At 40.1% G+C, this 22,843-nt stretch overlaps 1 protein-coding gene across 1 annotated transcript in view; it reads left to right on the top strand.

The window, feature by feature from the left end:
• Nucleotides 1-22,843, top strand: part of LOC118367202 (tomoregulin-2-like) — a 162,924-nt gene that overhangs the window by 22,363 nt on the left and 117,718 nt on the right. Inside the window, exon 2 of the mRNA XM_052493947.1 lies at nucleotides 15,018-15,127. Coding sequence (XP_052349907.1) covers nucleotides 15,018-15,127 — 110 coding nt within the window. The remainder of the gene's footprint in view (nucleotides 1-15,017; nucleotides 15,128-22,843) is intronic.

Raw genomic sequence — 22,843 nt, 5'->3', positions numbered from 1 at the left:
AACCTGCTCACCAATTCCTGTAATGACTATTGCTCCATTTCCAATCAATGCCAAAATATGTTCAAAGACACACAAACTGAGCTTCCCATAGAATCGTTATGTGTCAGGAAAATAAACCAAACGACATCCATAAAATAATGGGCTCTGGAAACATTGTGCAGCAACAATACACCAACACATTTGTGGATATGCCATTTTAAAGTCCTAATTGTATCATACAGATAAAAATCCCACTATTTTACTTTGTAAGCTTTTTTTATGCCAGATTTTGTGTGTGTCTGAAAGGGGTAGGGGGTAAAAAAAAAAACCACAATTGCATTTTATCAATGACAATTTGAATGTGCAGAGATACCACGACGAGATCCTGAGTGTCACGACTCCGACCTAAGGACACTCCCCTTCCCGTTCGGGTGGTCGCTCGGCGGTCGTCGTCGCCGGCCTACTAGCTGCCACTGATTATTTCCTCCCCCTCCTTATGTGTTTATTGAGTGCACCTGTTCTGAGTTAGGTAGTTATTAGTAAGGCTTTATTAGTCAGCCGGCCCGCCTGGTTCCTTGTGCGGGATTAATTATTGTGACCGTCTGTTTGGTGTACTTGTGTGCACGTCTATAGGTTTTGTGTTTTCCCATTTTGTGGGGTTTTTCTGGACAGTTTAAGTCCCCCTGTTTGGGGCATTTGTTTGTTCATTACGCCCTGTGTTTTCGTGAGGGTTGGCTTATGTTCGCAGTTTCTCTGTGCATTAAAATAGCACTCCCCTGAACTCTCTGCTTCCTGCGCCTGACTCCTCACCCACTACACTCAGACCGTTACACTGAGGCCCATTGTCGTGCCATTCATCCCCCGCTATCACCTAATGTTTTAGCTTAATTATACACAGCCCCATGTCTCAAGGTTCTGCTGGAAATTTCCCAGTTCTTCCATGCCTTGCAAACTCACCAGGCAATGTCACCCATTGAGCATGTTTCGGATTCTCTGGATCGACTTGTCAATCAGCGTGTTCCAGTTCCAGCCAATATCCAGCAACTTCGCACAGCCATTGAAGAGGAGACGGACAACATTCTACAGGCAACAGCCTGTTCAACTCTATGAGAAGGAGATGTGTTGCACTGCATGAGGCAAATGGTGGTCACTGTTTTTTAAGGTATCTGTGACCAACTGATGCATATATTTATTCCCAGTCATGTGAAATCCATAGATTAGGGTCTAATGAATTGATTTCAATTGACTGATATGAACTGCAACTCAGTAAAATCTTTTAAATTGTTGCATGTTGCATTTATATTTTTGTTCAGTGTAGCTAAAAAGTAACCCATATCTATCTGGCAGTATAATATGATTATTTGCTTCAATCCAATGGCCATATGTTTTGCAAACTCCATCTCATGTGCTAACCAAACAGTGCTAGGTGCCTGCCCCAGTTGAATTAAAGGGTAACCAGGGTTGGGAGGTTACTTTCTAAATGTAATCTGTTACAGTTACCTGTACAAAATTGTAATCAGTAATGTAACTTTTGGTTTACCCAATCTCAGGAGCTTAATCTGATTACATTCCATTACTTTTAGATTACTTTCCCATTTGGAGGCATTAGAAGAAGACCAACATGTATAATACCAATTGAACAACATCTATTGCAGGACAAATCAATGTTACAGTTTACATAGCTGGCCATATATGGGATGTTACATTTTACTTTATGGGTTGGTTATGTAGACTTCTTCTAACCCTTCACTTTCTACATAATGTCAATATATAATTTGATCGTATTACCATAAAACCCGAAGTCTATCAGAATTCCAGTCATTCCAATAAATGTTATACCCCATGATCTTCAAGAATAGGACATGGAAATATGGAAGTACAGATGAGCCAAATTGTTTTACCTGAGCATAACCTCAAAACTAAGGACTTATTAGCCAGCCCTGCTGAATTTTCTATAGGCCTATTGTTTACCTTTTTGTTGGTGACACTTTGATATATTGATAATATGCAGCTGTTTAAAGGGCAAATCCAAAGATGAAACCATATCAAAACACCCTGTCTCTGTTTTGGTAAACACTGAGTGACTTTCTTTTCAACCACTCCACAAATTTCTTGTCGGTAAGGACATCTACTTTGTGCATGACACAATTCATTTTTCCTAAAAATGGTTTACATACAGATAATTTCACGTATGATTCACTGTATCACAATTCCAGTGGGTCAGAAGTTTACATACACTAAGCTGACTGCGCCTTTAAACATCTTGGAAAATTCCAGAAAATTAAGTCATGGCTTAAGAAGCTTCTGTTGGGCTAATTGACATACTTTGAGTCAATTGGAGGTGTACCTTCAGTGCCTATTCGCTTGACATCATGGGGAAATCAAAACAAGTCAGCCAACACCTCAGAAAAAAATGGAATACTTCCACAAGTCTGGTTCATTCTTGGGAGCAATTTCCAAACACTTGAAAGTACCACATGCATCGGTACAAACAATAGTACGCAAGTATAAACCCCATGGGACCACGCAGTCGTCATACCGCTCAGGAAGGAGAAGCATTCTGTCCTCTAGAGATTAACATACTTTGGTGCAAAAAGTGCAAATCAAACCCAGAACAACAGCAAAGGACCTTGTAAAGATGCTGGAGGAAACAGGTTCAAAAGCATCTATATCCACAGTAAAACGAGTCTTATATTGACATAACCTGAAAGGCCGCTCAGCAAGGAAGAAGCCACTGCTACAAAACTGCCATAAAGTCAGACTACAGTTTGCAACTGCACATGACGACAAAGATCGTACATTTTGGAGAAATGTCCTCTGGTCTGATGAAACAAAAATAGAACTGTTTGGCCATAATGACCATCATTATGTTTGGAGAAAAAAGGGGGAGGCTTGCAAGCCGAAGAACACCATCCCAACCGTGAAGCACGGGGGTGGCAGCATCATGTTGTAGGGGTGCTTTGCTGTAAGAGGGACTGGTGCACTTCACAAAATAGATGGCATTATGAGGGTGGCAAATTATGTGGATATATTGAAGCAACATCTCAAGATATCAGTCAGGAAGTTAAATCTTGGTCGCAGATGGGCCTTCCAAATGGACAATGACCCCAAGCATCCTTCCAACGTTGTGGCAAAATGGCTTATGGACAACAAAGTCAAGGTATTGGAGTGGCCACCACAAATCCCTGACCCCTCAGTCCTATCGAAAATGTGTGTGCAGAACTGAAAATGCATGTGCGAACCAGGAGGCCTAGAAACCTGACTCCGTTACACCAGCTCTGTCAGGAGGAATGGGCCAAAATTCACCCAACCTGTTGTGGGAAGCTTGTGGAAGGCTACCAGAAACGTTTGATCCAAGTTAAACAATTTAAAGGCAATGCTACCAAATACTAGTTGAGTGTATGTAAACTTCTGGCCCACTGGGAATGTGATCTAAGAAATAAAAGCTGAAATAAATTATTCTCTCTGCTATTATTCTGACATTTCACATTCTTAAAATAAAGTGGTGATCCTAACTGACCTAAGACAGGGCATTTTTACTAGGATTAAATGTCAGGTATGTTTAAATGTTTTTGGCTAAGGTGTATGTAAACTTCCGACTTCAGATGTATATATTGTTTATTTGTCCAAAAATTCATGTAGCAACTACATATTGCCCCTTCAAGTCTTTCAAAAGTGTGCAAGTTTGAGCATATGTCCATTAGGACTATGGATATTATTATTTATTTTTTTCATCAGCATGAACTAGATTGAGCAATTTAAAGCCCCACTTTTATTCCATAGGCTTGGATATGCACTATGCAGCTGTTGCAAGAGCGCATTTTTCACTGGCTGTCCACTGTATTCATTTTTTAAAATTAATTGGCAGCTTAAACTTCTTGAATTCAACCATTATTGGGAACAGCAATTCACAACAATCACAATCCGTAAGGCGCAAATAGCTAAATGAGCGAGCAGCAGTGTGATTCACATAAATACGCTATGTAGATATCAATAATAAGTGATATCCGTATCGCCAAACACTATACCACTGCTGTCCTTACCTCCAAGCGTTTATTCAAGTTGGATCATCTTTGAATGCCGACAGCAGTCGCAGCATTGGAAGACATAGCTTGGACTGTAGCCTGCAAAATACTATTCCTCTTTTCCCACGATCCATCAAACACATGTGGTGTGTCATCGTAGTGGTCTCTGACTTGTGGTCAGACTCGCTCAGGTGGAACAAACTTCAATTTGAACCTTTTTTGAATGTTGATTTGAATGTCATTGAGAAAACAGAGAAGTGTCAAACATCCTTTCTGGATTTAAAAGTAACCCTCGAAGTAATCATCTAGTTTATCAAAAGTATCTGTAATCTGATTACACTATTTTTGCTGGTAACGTGATGGATTACAGTTACCATTTTTGTAATCCCTTACATGTAAAGGATTACATGTAATCTGTTACTCCCCAACCCAGAGGGTAACTTCACTCGAACATATTTCTAGATTATTCCCAGATGTCAAAAGAGGTCTCCTGATGTGGTTTAAGCATTGTTGTGGACTTAAAACATCACATTTGGTTGGTTTTCTTTGAGTGAAAGCGTGAAACAAATTGGGAAAATCTGAACTCTGTGAATTTCTGACTCAGTTGACGTCTTGGATTGTGAAAGACCAATATGGGATTTATAATTTTAGGTCATTCAGAGTGTATGTCACTGTTGGTCATAGAATTATTCACACAGGGCGCTTTTCATTCGCTGGGCAGGCCGTTTGGGAAATCTTTGGCAAAATAATAATATACCCATTTTTTCAGGCACCATTACACCACGGATGAGATTCATTGTCAAAACACATGTTTTTACCCACTCTTGCCACTGTTCTTTCAGCATACACACACATTACTGGTTACATTAAATCTAGGATCGGCTTCCTATTTCGCTACAAAGCCTCGTTCACTCATGCTGCCAAACATACCCTCGTAAAACTGACTATCCTACCGATACTTGACTTCGGCAATGTAATTTACAAAATAGCCTTCAGCACTCTACTCAGCACATTTGATGCAGTCTATCACAGTGCCATTTGTTTTGTCACCAAAGCCCCATATACTACCCACCACTGCGACCTGTATGCTCTGCGCTCTTGTCAGATTCAACAGAATATCTCTTTGTTTCTTGGGACCTAGAACAAGCATCTCTGTTTTGTCCGAGTTTAAAAGTAGAAAGTTTGCAACCATCCACTTCCTTATGTCTGAAACACAGGCTTCTAGTGAGGGCAATTTTGGGGCTTCACCATGTTTCATTGAAATATACAGCTGTGTGTCATCCGCAAAGCAGTGAAAGTTAACATTATGTTTTCGAATGACATCCCCAAGAGATAAAATATATAGTGAAAACAATAGTGGTCCTAAATCGGAACCTTGAGGAACGCCAAAATTTACAGTTGATTTGTCAGAGGACAAACCATTCAAAGAGACAAACTGATATCTCTCCGACAGATAAGATCTAAACCAGGCCAGAACTTGTCCGTGTAGACCAATTTGGGTTTCCAATCTCTCCAAAAGAATGTGGTGATCGATGGTATCAAAAGCAGCACTAAGGTCTACGAGCACGAGGACAGATGCAGAGCCTCGGTCTGATGCCATTAAAAGGTAATTTACCACCTTCACAAGTGCAGTCTCAGTGCTATGATGGGGTCTAAAACCAGACTGAAGCATTTCGTATACATTGTTTGTCTTCAGGAAGGCAGTGAGTTGCTGCGCAAAAGCTTTTTCAAGCTTTTTTGAGAGGAATGAAAGATTTGATATAGGCCAATAGTTTTTTATATTTTCTGGGTCAAATTTTGGCTTTTTCAAGAGAGGCTTTATTACTGCCACTTTTAGTGAGTTTGGTACACATCCTGTGGTTCGAGAGCTGTTTATTATGTTCAACATAGGAGGGCCAAGCACAGGAAGCAGCTCTTTCAGTAGTTTAGTTGGAATAGGGTCCAGTATGCAGCTTGAAGGTTTAGAGGCCATGATTATTTTCATCACTGTGTCAAGAGATATAGTACTAAAACACTTGAGTGTCTGTCTTGATCCTAGTTCCTGGCAGAGTTGTGCAGACTCAGGACAACTGAGCTTTGAAGGAATACGCAGATTTAAAGAAGAGTCCGTAATTTACTTTAATGATCATGATCTTTTCCTCAAAGAAGTTAATGAATGTATTACTGCTGAAGTGAAAGCCATCCTCACTTGGGGAATGCTGCTTTTTAGTTAGCTTTGCAACAGTATCAAAAATAAATTTCGGATTGTTCTTATTTTCCTCAATTAAGTTGAAAAATAGGATGATTGAGCAGCAGTGAGTGCTCTTCGATACTGCACGGTTCTGTCTTTCCAAGCTAGTCGGAAGACTTCCAGTTTGGTGTGGCGCCATTTCCGTTCCAATTTTCTGAAAGCTTTCTTCATAGCTCGGGTATTTTCTGTATACCAGGGAGCTAGTTTCTTATGACAAATGTTTTTAGTTTTTAGGGGTGCAACTGCATCTAGGGTATTGCGCAAGGTTAAATTGAGTTCCTCATTTAGGTGGTTAACTGATGTCCTCTGACGACCATTCTTTTCATGATTTTGAGCCAGCTGTCTCTGTGAATGAGTACTTCCCTCCTCCTTGCAGTCCTGCAATACGGTAGTTGAGATGAACGTATCTTGCCCTTCGGACACTTCCGCAAGCACTGCGGCCGTCTCAGCAAGAAAAACATTGATGCGCTGAGTGTACTATGCTTCCGATGATACACCCTCTGATTTGTGGGGGACTGTCACCCCTTTCATTTTATTTTGATTGCAATTATTCCCGAATGAGTGAGCGTTCATGTGAAAAGAATTAGCATTTCAAATAATATACTTATCAATTGTGTAGTGACTCCTTCTGTTCTTTCCTGCCTTTTCAGTCCACACCAACTTCTCTTTGTCCACCAAGCGGTCATATCGGTTTAGCCGACTAGGGAACCTCCCCTATCATTTCCTTGTAACCATATCTACTGTGTTGTTTGTTTACGCATTTCTGTGATTATTTAGTTAGTTAGTAAATAAATGATTAAGACAATTGATGTATGGGTGGATTCATATTAAAGGCTGGGTTTGTGCAGATAACCAACAATGTATGACATTTGGAATGAGACTAATGTGAGGTAAAGAATAATTAATTGTTTAGAAGACTAATTGATCAGATATTAAAATATCTGAAGAGTTATATTAGGAAAAATATAATTTGGTAAACTGAGGTTTTCCTTGGTGCCCCTACTTCCTAGTTAATTACATGTACATGATTAGTTTAATCATGTAATAATAACTACAGAGAACTGATTTAATAACATAAGTCTTCACTTCAATGATGCCAAAGACATGGCACTCGCTAGCTACTTCCAGACACAAATGAGGCAGCTCACTTTGACCATTTTACTCACCCTAGCAGAGCTGGTAAGGCTGTTTTATGTTATCCAGTGTGTTGGTGACTGCAACTGTGCTGCTGGCAAAAATGTCATTACTATTTTTTGCAACAGTTTAGGTGTTGAGCGTTTGTAAATTCATCAGTTATTCTGTGCTGTGGCATACTCAGACGAGTGCTCTGAAGTCAGATTAGCTAGCCAGAGCGGATGTACAAGCTACGTCTATTGACAGTTGTCACGGTGACATCATGAACATTCTATTGATATGGTTACTTGCATAGTGAAGTCTTTTGTTTAGACATGTAGCTAGCTAGCTAGCTAAACAACGAACCATAATCCCAACTCATAATGTTACTACCCTGCATGAATCTGCAGGTAGCTAACCAACCAGGTTCCATGTTAGTTAGCTTACATTAGGCTATAACTAGAAATGCAAATGGCTCTGAGAACGAATAATATTACTACACAGATCATACATAATACATTACATAGCGAGCTCGCTAACAGTACACTTTAACCTGAAATTAAAACTACTTTCTGACAAAATTAGAAACGTGTAATATCTGAAAATCTATTGAGCTAGACCATATACATGGATGGACGCTTCTCCCTGTCTTTCACAGATGCCCTGGTTGCCTTAGTTTGAAGACCAATCCGGAGACAGTTGTTTTATACCACAGCCTTCTGTGTGTTCTCTTTTCGACTCCATCCACATTTTCTCCACCTCCTTATCTATCATACACTAATTCCACCTTGCATTCCACTGATTTCAAAACTCGGTCCTGCAGAAAATGGAGAGCAACACCTTTGCAGTTCTACTACGTGATATATTTCAAAAAAGCTGCATTAGAAAGAGTTTCCTACTCATACTCATCAGGTCATGTTATAGACAGAAGTATGCTACATGGCAGACCAAACCGAACTCATTTCTCGGCATGTTCAGCCCACCCATTATCTCAGTCAATCGTGGATAGCAGGAAGGTTCCTTCCTTTTTCTGTGGCTAAACCAACTAGGCTCATCATTTAACAATTGTATTTGTATTTACAGATAGCATACACCTTTGTTATTGAGACACATGAAAGTTCACATGTTTCAGAAGACATTTATGCCAACAAAGACATTTTGATTTAAAAAAGGTTAGGTTCAAATCTCTATCCTGTGAAGTAGTGATGCGCAACATATACCTAGTTTCCTGAAATGAGTCACATTTTTGAAGAATACTTTGCTGAAGTGACTTGTCAGTGAATAAAACTGGTTTATGTGACAAAGCAGGCTAATGTTATTGTGCTGGGAACATGTGAACATCTTTCCTCTTTTTCTTTCCAAGAAGGGAATTAACAGGTAGCATGCCATTCCTCTCCAATGCGAGTGTCACCAATGTGTCAGCCCCTAGCCACTTCTCCATGACACCTCATAGTGCCCTATTCTCATCAGTATATCAGTCCAGCAGCCATATAATCTTATCTAACATATGGAATTGTTTTAATATTGTCATACCGAGGATCATTCAGATATTTGATTTTCAATTGTAATTTATTAGATTTTTTTTTTTTTAATTACATGTGATGAAACATTTAATTTGGCCTAACTGCAATTAGTAAATTTAATAAATGCATTGAATAACATATTCATACATGGGATGTTAAGCTCAGAGAATTATTATACATTTGAAGCCATATTTAACAAAATAAATTGTCACTACAGTACTTCCATTCGATTGGATGTGGTACCAAACCCAAAGGTGAACCATTCTCCTCATCCTTTCTGGGGGAGCCTCCACTTCAATCTACCTAACTTTGTTTTCGTCTCAAATGACACCCGTTTCCCTATATTAGTGCACTACTTTTGACCAGACACCTTAGGGCTTTGGTAAAAATGTGGTCACTATACAGGGAATAGGGTGCATGGGCCCTAGTCAAATGTAATATAGGGAATAGGGTGCCATTTGGGATGCAACCTGTTTTCTGAAAAGGTTGACCTTGTTTAACGCTTTCATAAACATGCTTGGAATACGTTAAGCCTCAAATCATTCTCTATGGCAGTAATTAGACCCATTGATTGCATCCTAAATGGTAGCCTATTCCCTATATAGTGCACTACCTTTGAGCAGAGCCCTTACAGGCCCTGGTCAAAAGTAGTGCACTCTAAAGAGGATAGGGTGTCATTTTTGACAGAGACATTATTTGTGAATTCTATGGGTTTGGGCTATTTACCTTCTTTAGCAGGCAAAATCATACGTGTTATGTAAGCGTTAAAGCTGCTTCTGGCCATACTGCTAGGATACATTCTTAGAAAAAATGGGTTCCAAAAGGGTTTTTCGGCTGTCCCCATTGGTTGACCCATTTTGATTCCAGGAAAGGGTTTTACATGAAACCCAAAAGGGTTCTACCTGAAACCAAAAATAAATATTCAAAGGGTTCTCCAGAGGACTGCTGAAGAACTGTTTGAGGTTCTAGATAGCACCTGTCTAAGAGTGTAGTAGGGCTCTGGAATGATTTCCTCAACCACTGTGCTTCTAGCTTTATTTGGTCTTAAACATGGTTGTCTGAAGGCCTTACTTGTCACACAGTTAACTACTAGGTGATTCAGTCTCAACCAGGGCTGTTAGGGTGACCATATTACCGCCACACCAGCAGTCACGATGGCAGTTAAATTCCTTTTTAGTCAGGTAATTAGTCTTCTCCAAGCTCTGATGCTGCTGATGGTCATAAGTAGCCTACCAAACCAGCTACGTGCCTGGTACTCAGCACTCTACTGTCCGTCTAATCACTCTGACATCAACGCAAGTGTAATCAAACACTTGACGAACACTTGACGAACACTATGAGCTCATGATGCACACCATTTTTATAGGCTATGCAATTGCGTGAGAAAACAGAGTGATCTTCTCTATTAAACAGGGTTCCATCAGCTTTCTATATGCAAGGCCTATTATATTTATTTCTCCACTTTCCTAATATTAAGCACAATGCTTCTCTTTACAACAGAAGTATAGCCTACCTGGCTAGCATGAAAATGAACCATGGGAAAAGCCTCCTCCATTCACTATTTTAAGTGCATGACATGTATTTTTTTCCCCTGCCCCTTTTTTTTCTAGACAGGTGCATGATAATGGTCCATTCTAAATCCAAACAAATTTCACACTTATGTTAGTTTGAATATGTAAAAACAAGATACAATCAAGAATAGTCTGATGGGTGACTTTATTAGCCTAAGAATTGTGAATGATACAGTGCCTTGCGAAAGTATTCGGCCCCCTTGAACTTTGCGACCTTTTGCCACATTTCAGGCTTCAAACATAAAGATATAAAACTGTATTTTTTGTGAAGAATCAACAACAAGTGGGACACAATCATGAAGTGGAACGACATTTATTGGATATTTCAAACTTTTGTAACAATTCAAAAACTGAAAAATTGGGCGTGCAAAATTATTCAGCCCCTTTACTTTCAGTGCAGCAAACTCTCTGCAAAAGTTCAGTGAGGATCTCTGAATGATCCAATGTTGACCTAAATGACGAATGATGATAAATACAATCCACCTGTGTGTAATCAAGTTTCCGTATAAATGCACCTGCACTGTGATAGTCTCAGAGGTCAGTTAAAAGCGCAGAGAGCATCATGAAGAACAAGGAACACACCAGGCAGGTCCGAGATACTGTTGTGAAGAATTTTAAAGCCGGATTTGGATACAAAAAGATTTCCCAAGCTTTAAACATCCCAAGGAGCACTGTGCAAGCAATAATATTGAAATGGAAGGAGTATCAGACCACTGCAAATCTACCAAGACCTGGCCGTCCCTCTAAACTTTCAGCTCATACAAGGAGAAGACCGATCAGAGATGCAGCCAAGAGGCCCATGATCACTCTGCATGAACTGCAGAGATCTACAGCTGAGGTGGGAGACTCTGTCCATAGGACAACAATCAGTCGTGTATTGCACAAATCTGGCCTTTATGGAAGAGTGGCAAGAAGAAAGCCATTTCTTAAAGATATCCATAAAAAGTGTCGTTTAAAGTTTGCCACAAGCCACCTGGGAGACACACCAAACATGTGGAAGAAGGTGCTCTGGTCAGATGAAACCAAAATTGAACTTTTTGGCAACAATGCAAAACGTTATGTTTGGCGTAAAAGCAACACAGCTCATCACCCTGAACACACCATCCCCACTGTCAAACATGGTGGTGGCAGCATCATGGTTTGGGCCTGCTTTTCTTCAGCAGGGACAGGGAAGATGGTTAAAATTGATGGGAAGATGGATGGAGCCAAATACAGGACCATTCTGGAAGAAAACCTGATGGAGTCTGCAAAAGACCTGAGACTGGGACTTGTCTTCCAAACAAGACAATGATCCAAAACATAAAGCAAAACCTACAATGGAATGGTTCAAAAATAAACATATCCAGGTGTTAGAATGGCCAAGTCAAAGTCCAGACCTGAATCCAATCGAGAATCTGTGGAAAGAACTGAAAACTGTTGTTCACAAATGCTCTCCATCCAACCTCACTGAGCTCGAGCTGTTTTGCAAGGAGGAATGGGAAAAAATGTCAGTCTCTCGATGTGCAAAACTGATAGAGACATACCCCAAGCGACTTACAGCTGTAATCGCAGCAAAAGGTGGCGCTACAAAGAATTAACTTGATGGGGCTGAATAATTTTGCACGCCCAATTTTTCAGTTTTTGATTTGTTAAAAAAGTTTGAAATATCCAATAAATGTCGTTCCACTTCATGATTGTGTCTCACTTGTTGTTGATTCTTCACAAAAAAATACAGTTTTATATCTTTATGTTTGAAGCCTGAAATGTGGCAAAAGGTCGCAAAGTTCAAGGGAGCCGAATACTTTCGCAAGGCACTGTATATTATCACTTGGGAATGATGCCCAGCTTAAGGAAAGAAACAGCGCATGCCTTGTTTTTGCGACTTTTTCAAATCATAGTCGCACACATCATGTAGGCTAGCCCATAGGCCTATATGTTTTGATAAGGTTGAACTAAAATGGCCAAATAACTTCTTAAAATTAAGCACATTCATCAGATTTACAATGAGTGTAGAGCCAAACAGGCATACAAGTTTGGGGAAGATCATTTTCACCATTAAAATGTACTTATATAATAAAAGCGTTACATGCATATTTGCATTTGGGTCACTTTTGAGAATTGGATTTTCCTGCTAATGGAACATTCATGCTTATAGCCTATTGCCACGTGCTCATTGCTATGCTTATAATGTGAAGAAAAACCCTAATAGTTTATCAACATTTTAAGCTAAATGTTCTGATCTGTTGCGTTAGCCTCACTGCTTAAAACTTTTTTTTATTCTGGTGGTTGTATTAATTTGGGATCTATCGCATCCCACAACTGTCCCAGACAATGTTTGGAATATGTATTTCTTGCACAGAATAGAATAGGTACATTTTTGTACTATGGGGGATAGTAGATTGACATAGGCTTTTGCTGTTCGTTAGGCCTACTCATCTTGTTCGCTGACAAAAAGTAAATGTGGACAGTTCTTCCATTATCTTCAATAGGTGCCTTGGAATTGGATAAGGATGCGCGCAGTTGCATCCCCGATGTGTCTGTCTTCACTTGTAGCCTGTGAGAAAGACCCAATCACATGACGGAGAGCCATGTGAGTGAGAGTCACTTAGGAGTACGCAGCCGGGAGAAAGGAATTACAATTATTATATTCATCCCAAGGGTACAACAGCCACTGGCATTGCTTTTTTTAGGGGACATTACGGCCACACAAGGGGATGCCGCCGGGAAATTCAAGGAATTATCAAGTGCTTGTCAAATTGTGAATGTGAGACTGATGAAGTGCGCAAAAAACAAAGCAGAGCTTCACTTTTTTCAAATGATCATTAGAGTCGCATCGTGCAGCCTTAGAATGTACTAAAAAACTAAACATAAAGCCCAACATTTGTATCACAACTAAAGTTACATAAATAACTCTAAATCAAGCATATAGGACTACCTGTGTCTTTGTAAACCGTTCAACACAGAATAGCCGCATGTGCACACTCCCTCAAATCGCTTGGAGAAAATATCCTTTCTATTTTATTCAGCTATTTTCAATTGTATTCTTCATATTGTAAAATAGTATAAAATAATGCCACGGAATTCTAAGCAAATCTTGTCTGTCCATTGAACAAGTCTTGCCCACAGTCATATGGCATAGCCAGATCAGGGCTTTTCATAAGGACAACTCAGAGTATGCTATTCTATTCTCCTGAAATAGATGACATTTTCTTCATATCATGTTTCTTTAGAACTGTCTAAAATAAATAATAGATTTATTTTGGTGGTGTAGGCTATACTACATGGATTTATTATACGACTTTTCAAAAGGTCTGTATCAGTTGCTTGTAGGCTATGCGTGGAAGACAGGAGATGCTACATTTGTTTATGTTAATTAGCAGTCTATTACCGTGAAACCGGCAGTTAGTTGCTTTACAATCACCGACTGACAAAATTTCATGACCGCCACAGCCCTAGTCTCACCATATATCGGATGAAAATGGGAAGTAAATACATTCAGTATTCTGTTAAAATATGCCATTCCTGAGCCTGTATAGAGAGCACTTAATGATATGTTGCTGCCTGCATTTACATGCAGGTTTCGAAGTTAGAATCATGGAATGAATTTTAAAAACCATGACAACGTACATTTAACTATGAAATTGTGGCAATATTTGCACTCTTTTTGTGTTTTTGTTTTGTATAAAAGACTAAGGCTTCTTTGTTTCAAATTTACACTTTGAAATGTGCATGCTATTTGTAAGCAATGTGCTCAGGTAGAATAGTAGCCCGGAGCTTTCTGTCCTGCCTCATGCCCATGTGATTGCATGATTCGGGGTTGGAATGCTTTGTCTGAGTCATTTGAGTTACCTAATTTAGACTGAATTGGATCAAATCCAAAATGTCACCCTATGCACTATACATTGCACTACTTTTAGGTTCCATTTGGGATGTAGATGCAGTGCCAACCGTATTATGTAAAGCCAGACAGAACTTACTTCCCTAAAGACAAAGAAAGACTCTTGCTTCAAAATGTAGCATGACTAATGGAAGACTTCAAAAACATAGATTATTCATTCAGTTGTTTTTCCAATTGACTTTGATTGTTTTTCGATGGTATATGTTAAATGGGATTATTACACAGCTTAAAATGTAGACCTTATAATGCTGTTCTTGGCGCCATTCGGTAGGTGTCAAATCCTGATGGTTCTTGTGTTTAATAAGTCTCTCTCACAAAATAACGTTTAATCTCAATGGGACTGTATAGATAAATGTAAAATATTTTGTGTCATTGTTCTGTTTTATTTTAAACTGATAATGAGCTACTAAAGATCCCAATAAACACTAAACATACACATTTAACACAACCTAATGACCCTGATAAGACATTTGGGATGCATAGCAAATTGGACCATATTCCCAATATAGTGTACTACTTTTGACCAGGGCCTATTGGGCTCTTCTCAAAAGCAGTGCACTGTAGGTAATAGGGTGCCATTAAGGAAGGGGCCTTGGACTCATCTGCATAATGCAATTTATTTTTGCGTACCTCCCACTTTTGCTTCAGTATGTTTACGCATTCAGCTAACATTTTATGATTTGTGTTTTTACATGGCAGGTTTTGATGACCGGGACACAGATCTCTTCTTGTGCGACACCAACACCTGCAAGTTTGATGGAGAATGTTTGAGAATTGGAGAGACCGTGACATGCATCTGTAACTTCAAGGTAAGACACTGTTCAATGTTTTATTCTCAGAAAATGTTTTGGTGAAAAATTGCATATTCTTCTTATGGTGGGCTGACGGTTTGTTGTTTTTCAAATTAAGATGTTGGACTTTACGCAATGTTGATTTAACCAATAAATTACTGGGAGTTCATATATGGAGTGTGCAACTTTATTTTCTTATAGTTTATTGGACTTAAATGTACAAAACATTCCATTTAAAGGGGCAATCTGTGATTGCTACGTCTATTTTTGGACTTTTAAATTCATGATACAGCCATTGATTCTTGAAGAATATAAATTATGAATGTGTTATGAGCTTAGTTCAAATTCATATCCCCCAAAATATAATATATATTGTGTATATATACTATACTTATTAAACTTACTTTACTTTTTTGTTTGTAAACAATGTAATTGTAAACAAACATTGTATAGCCTCAAAATTATTATTATTTTGTTGTCATGGATGTTCTGTCTATGAATTTGAGAGTGGTTACATTTTTCTAGACCTATTCCTCAGCTGAAAACAAAACACCCACTAGCTATCAAGAGGGAGGTGACTACACTGTATAGTAAAGACATAATTTACTACTTCTCATAAAACTGAATGCCACTCTCAGTCACGGTGGCTGTTTAATGCATTCCACTTTATTGATGTTATTGCCATTGACAAAAAACAGATTTAAATACCCTCATTAGTATCATAAATCCAGTGAATGATGCTGTGCTATGGTTCAGTTTATTACCAATCTATAACAAAGGCAGCAAACCAGCCATCCATTGATAGATTTTTGTATTACTCTCACCTCATTCAAACGAATATATTCTATATTACAAATGTAAAAGATTATACCAAGATAAAGCATAAGGATATGCCTTATGCGTTTCAGCTCAAAACTCTCTTCCAATGTGGCGAGCTTATCAGCACACCCAGCGCCGACGCTCTAGGCAGACGACACTCGATCGGTCGTTTGCTTTAATCTCAATTTCGTACATCCCTGGGAGCGGACATTAGTAAAAGCGCACAGATAAATTACATTACCTCTCCATTTCTCATCCCTGAGATCTCGTACTGATAGTGGATGTCATTCGGGATAGAGCTCTCTCTGTGAAGCATAGCAAGGAGCGGGTCACACCGCTTTCCTTTCATACTTACTTAATACTGGTTTGGCCTTGGGTCACGGCCTACCATGGCATCCTGTGTCTCTGTATGTATGGACGGGACGGGACCTGACGTCAATGCGCTTAAACCTAATAGCCGCCATGTTTTTATTCCATTAAGCATTGTAATTCAGCAAACATGATTCTCTTATAGGGGTAGGCTGTGTCTGAGGGGGTTGAGTACTTCTCCACACACACACACGACACACACACTTTAAGCTGCTGAGGGGTTACGTGCAGTATAGCTGTGAGGAGGAAGTCGGTTTGATCTGCGAGAATCAATGGGTGCTATTCAAAGGCGGGATGTCCATTCAGCAACCATGTTAGATAGCTAGTCCATTTCACACTGCCTCTTTTGAGGAGCTGAGGCTCAGGTCTTTAGCAGGACTCACTATCACTACCACACAACAAGCTGTGCGTGTGTGTTGTGCTACAGTTTCACAGTCATGTGATACTTGGACCTGCTGTGAAATATCTTGATATCGTTTTATGATATGATCCATTCATGTCGGAGTATGACTATTTCTAGCATCTCAATTAATTTTTTCAATAAGGCTATTGTTTCAACGGCTCTGGCTTGCTCTTCAAGGTATAGTTTTGACCCTGTCTACAATGTGTTCTGTAACTCCAATTTTGGGTTGTGACATTTTCTCTGCTGTAATACATTATATCTATCTGCTGTCATGGCTGAATCAGAATTAGTTAGGTAACATTAATAAACAAGATGTTTTATTTACATAATAATGCTTATGTGAGATATGTCATTAGAATGTCTTCTTTTGGATAATACTGTTGGCAGTTGCATTTTCCTCTCTCTTCTCCAGGGCTTAGTCACTTGGGGCCCAGAGAGGGGAGAGGTCAGGCTTGTCTTCATATGTCAATGTATCTGTTAAACCATGTGATGCTATGAAGAATATCATAAGGGGAGGAGGACAGAATGGAGGCTTGTCTTCTTATGGGAATGTGTCTGTAACTATTGTATGTCCCCTCTGAGGTTGCCCTTATCTTGACCTAGTATATGACCTAAGAGGCTCACTGTCTTTCCTGATCTTGTCCAGGAGGGGTGGTATTTGAAATGGGAGTATCTAGATTTGACAATTGATATATGCCATTGGATGAGGTAATGTTTTAGTCCTAAGTGGTACCAAGAACGAGAATAGAACCTTGTCTAAAGAGACCAAACTGAACAATAATTTATAGCTAATGCTGTCTGGCTATGGGATACTCCTCTCTCAATTAAAAGTCTTCCTTTGTAATGTTCCTAAGATCTGTGTTTCATCATGTGAGTTGAGATGGGTGTGTCTTGGCTATAAATGATACTTAGAATTGTTTTGCAAGCACTCTCAGAGAATTCATTTATAGACACTGAATTCATCTGAGAGTCACAGGGCTATGGTGAAGCTCATATATAATTAAAGATAGACTTCATAATATAACTCTGACTTCTGTGTGGTTTGCTCTCTCAATGTTTAGTAATGAAGGAAATTACCACGACACTGCACATGACTGGATTTCAGCATTTTAATGTAATTTTGTGTATCAGTCCACAATGTTGCTGTTATTTCCTCTAATATCTGGTTGCTACTGGCTATTCAGCATGTTTATGTCATTTCATTTCTAATGTTAGGTTGGGATAGTACTTCAAAGATAGAGATAATGCAAGTCGTGTTGTAGATGTGACAGTGGAACAGAACAAAATGTCCTTCCTAGCTCTCTCAGAGCAAACACTTCCCCCAGAAAGCACTCTCTCTCACACACACACACACACACACACACACACACACACACACACACACACACACACACACACACACACACACACACACACACACACACACACACACACACACACACACACACACTAGCTATACCACGGTACAGTCCCTGGTGGCATTCAGGAGGCCATAATAAGAGGGCTCCTGATGGAAACCTTGTTCCATGTATTTGTATACATTTATGATCCTTTTATCAGGGAACCGTCTGTGAGTCGTACAGTCCATAGAGCTGTAATTCCCAGGCAGAGCCTTGGATAAAGGGCACCTAGGGACACTGGAATAACAGGTACCCTGGTTTAAGATGATGGCTGTTCAAATATTCATTAGTGTTTGTAGTGAAACTAAAGTGCATGTGTCAGGAAGTGGTTAAGTATAAGTATTTTATTGGGAGTTGTTACACTAGCACCCTCTTAGCAGAGACAGGTGCTGTATCATCACTGACGTGACATGCCACTATGATAGGATAAGACATGATAGAATATGTTTAATCTCCCATTAATTTTGTTATATCTTGCTCCCCCTTCCTTCTTTCCATCGAACCCCTCTTATCTGTTCCTCCACTACCTTCCGCAACTCTCCAGCTGACTCTCTACCCCCCGTCTCTCTTTCTACACTCTTAGAAAAAAAAGGTGCTATCTAGAACATAAAATGTTATTTGGCTGTCCCCATAGGAAAACCCTTTGAATAACCTGTTTTGGTTCCTGTAATGAACTTCGTCTGTTGTTTGTAGAGAGTCAGACCGAAATGCAGCGTGTAGGTTACTCATGACTTTTAATGAAGAATAATGCGGTACATGAAATAACTGAAAATACAAAACAACAAACGAGTGAAACTAATACAGCCTATCTGGTGACTAACACTAAGACAGGTACAATCACCGACGAAATACAACGCGCACTCAGGCTGCCTAAATACGGTTCCCAATCCGAGACAACGAGAATCAGCTGACTCCAATTAGGAATCGCCTCAGGCAGCCAAGCCTAACTAGACACACCCCTAATAATACACACTCCCAATTAATACAAACCCCAATACGAAATACAACATATAAACCCATGTCACACCCTGGCCTACCCAAACATATAACAAAAACACAAGATACAATGACCAAGGCGTGACAGTTCCAGGTAGAAGCCTTTCCACAGAGGGTTCTACATGGAACCCAAAAGGGTTATCCTATGGGGACAATAGAATAACCCTTTTGGTTAGAAAATATATTTTTTGGACCTGTAAGCCCTTTGAGAGTTGCATTGGGCAGCAGGTAGCCAAGTGGTTAAGAGATTGTGCTAGTAACTGGAAGGTTGCTGGTTAAAATCCCTGAACTGACTAGGTGAAAAAGCTGTATGCACTTGAGCAAGGCACTTAACCCTAATTGACTTCCACCTTTTGCATGACAATTGTGCCAATTCAAATCAGTGTGAAGAAGAGCCCAGCACTGGTGGCATCTCCCAGAGCTGTATCTTTGGGAGCTAATTCAGATTGACTGAAGGGCAATGTTGATAGATGGGCACTCCTGTACTGTCCGTGCTGTTTTAGTTCATGGAAAAGGCCAGAAGGGCAGTCCTTTGGTGTATGGGCCGTAGATAGGAACATGTTTAGTAGGGTAAACTCACTGGTGAGAGTCAGGTATTGGTGCATGCATAAGCCCAACTAGCTCATGTGACCATGTTAGAAATGAAGATGAGATCTAAAGATATTGTCCTACATTTATCACTCAAGGCTTCACAACCCAACCAGTCACCCAAATTAACACCATGAAAATGTATGCAGCGTCTGGCCTCCAATTTGCCTTTATTCAGTCAAGGCGGGGGGGGCAAGGCTATCTCCTCAGGACGGTAGCATCTGTGTCAGCTCCTTGGCGGCTCTAGCTGGCCTGTCAGACACTATTACAGCAGAGTCCATCTCCGGTGACTGCACTGGGGCCTAATCAAGAGGAGACTGCCAACCGGTTAAAGAGCAGAAGCACAAGCCAAGCATGCCCCAGTCTATCTCCCCCCCGACCGTCAGTGCAGACTAGCATCTGCAACCATGGCAAGGCATCATGGGAGTTTGTCAATCACTCAGACAATGCTCAACACATTTATGTCTGGGGGATAGAAGGAATACATCATCACCTTAGACACAGAACAGATTTTATCCTGGGATGGTGTTCCTCGGGAATTAGCTGTTGGTCCATTGTGTTTTGTTATTGACCCCCACTGACATAAGCTCCCTCGGATGTGTCTTGTGTAATGTGGAGTGTTTTTGAGGCAAAGGCTGAGGCGAAGGCTGAGCCAAACCAAATCAACTGAAACTGGGAGTTGTTGTCTGTGCTTCTGGCTCTGTATTGGAATTATATCTGAATTGGCACCAACTTTGGACTAGAAGCAACAAAGTACTTTAACACCCACTTTTGGATTGAAGGCTGTACAGAGGGTGCCCTTGTAAGAGGAGAGAATGAACAACTAATGTTACAGTATCTTTGTGGGTGTTTGTCCCTGGGTGTTTGTCTCTCAATGCAGTGACAAACACCCATTGCTATCCACTGCCTCCTCCCGTTTCACAGTTCGTCTTTACCAAAGCCTTTCTCGGTTGTAATTCTTTTCCCTGATGGAAGGTCAGAGCTTACCCCCGGTGTGGAGCTAATGATCTGACAAAAGCCCCTGATTTTACGCTCTCTGTCCCCCAAGCTCTGTGCCATGTCAGAAACACTGTAGCAGACATCCATCACGCTTCAAGGTCGACTGACAGATGAGAGCTCTGCATCAGAGACTGAGACGCCATCTCAGACGAAAACATCTGTCTCTTGTCATGAGCCACAGGTACCCCTGCTTCGAGAACCAGTGAGTCATCTCATTCAGAGGCTTAAAGAGATGTCGCTTTGATTAGTATGAGCAGACGTAAGAAAATACTATGCCTCAGGGTCTTTTGAGTGGAAATCGTGTACCGTGAATACGGCACATTGTATAGATCAAATGGTGGAGTGATTCAATGACAATCAGAACGTGCCGTGCAGCACGGTTGCTATCTTCTGAGGTGAGCCACATTTTTGTAGAGATGTTTATTATTGATTGGAGTGAATCATAGCCTTGGGATGTATTTCATATTCGAGAGCTTGCTTTAATGGATACAGGAAGTGCGTGAGGTTTGAGTTTGTCAGTGTGTGTCTGTTTCCGTGTGTTTGTGTTTTATTTTCTGTGTGTTTGCGTGTGTGTTTGTGCATACATGTTTGTGATGTTGCGTTGTCGTACAACAGGAAGCGAAACCTTTAGCATCACTCACAGTAAACAGAGAGTGATGGTAGCAATGAAAAAAATATATATAATTAAGAGGGAAAAAAAACATTCAGAGGGGGCGGATGGATTCTTTACAGGGCAACCGTCCACTGCTTGGCAACCCATGGCCCAGACTTCAAAGAGTTTTTGTGACCATGCTGAGTAATTGGCCATAATGTAGCTGTAATGGGTTCGGCAGCAGCTGATTAGAATATCAATGTTAATCGCCAATGGTGTGGCTTGTGCTAGTTGACATGGTGCTCTATGGGGTCAAGCTGAGAAGATCTTCAAGTAGACAACCTCTGAAACAAAAGGATATCAGTGAGGTTCATTGGAAAATCACTCGTGCAGGTGTCAATTTGGAAGCCCATGGATATTGAATGCAGAGATGTGGTTTTCATATTACAGGTTTATATTTTAGACCCTCACACATGGTAATGGAAAAATATTAATATGGCAATTCATTATGTGACAAAAGTGACTCACAATAACACATAACTTTCTCTAAACACAGTAATGGCCTGGCAATTGTTAGTCTGTCTGTTACGGTTTTCTTCCGTCGAATGAGAGTCGGACCAAAATGCAGCGTGGTTCGTTCGATACATCTTTAGTAGATGAAAAAAAACATGAACAATACAAAAACAACAAACGGAAATTTGAAAACCTATACAGCCTATCTAGTGAACACTAACACAGAGACAGGAACAATCACCCACGACATACTCAAGGAATATGGCTGCCTAAATATGGTTCCCAATCAGAGACAACGATAATCACCTGACTCTGATTGAGAACCGCCTCAGGCAGCCATAGACTATGCTAGACACTCTACAAAAACCCCATGACAAAAACGCACCACAAATACCCATGTCACACCCTGGCCTGACCAAATAAATGAAGACAAACATACATTGCTTCGACCAGGGCGTGACACTGTCAATGGTATTTTGATGACATGACATAGGTTTATGCTATTTGTGTTATCCTCAAATGTCTGATTTGATTTATTTTGTTTGCATATTGATATTATCTCAATTTGTTTAATTGCAGGACAAATATCTATTATCTAAATATTTTACTAACTGCATCCTATTTTACAAATGTTTGTGCACATATGTTTCCTTTACCTCTCTCCCTAATATCTCCAATAGAGGTCGACCGATTAATCGGATTTCAAGTTTTCATAACAATCGGAAATCTGTATTTTTGGGCGCCGATTTGCCTATTAAAAAATCTACATATATATTTTTTATATATACCTTTTTTTTAACTAGGCGAGTCAGTTAAGAACACATTCTTATTGTCTTATAACGGCCTAGGAACGGTGGGTTAACTGCCTCGTTCAGGGGCAGAACGACAGATTTTCACCTTGTCAGCTCGGGGGATCCAATCTTGCAACCTTACAGTTAACGAGTCCAACGGAATAACGACCTGCCTCTCTCTCATTGCACTCAACAAGGACTGCCTGTTACGCGAATGCAGTAAGCCAAGGTAAGTTGCGTTCCTGTTTCGAGCCCAGGGAGGAG

Source organism: Oncorhynchus keta, chromosome 34, assembly GCF_023373465.1.
Source record: "Oncorhynchus keta strain PuntledgeMale-10-30-2019 chromosome 34, Oket_V2, whole genome shotgun sequence".
In the NCBI taxonomy this organism is placed as follows: domain Eukaryota; kingdom Metazoa; phylum Chordata; class Actinopteri; order Salmoniformes; family Salmonidae; genus Oncorhynchus; species Oncorhynchus keta.
The sequence above is the reverse complement of the archived record's forward strand: the minus strand, read 5'-3'. Positions and strand labels throughout refer to the sequence as shown.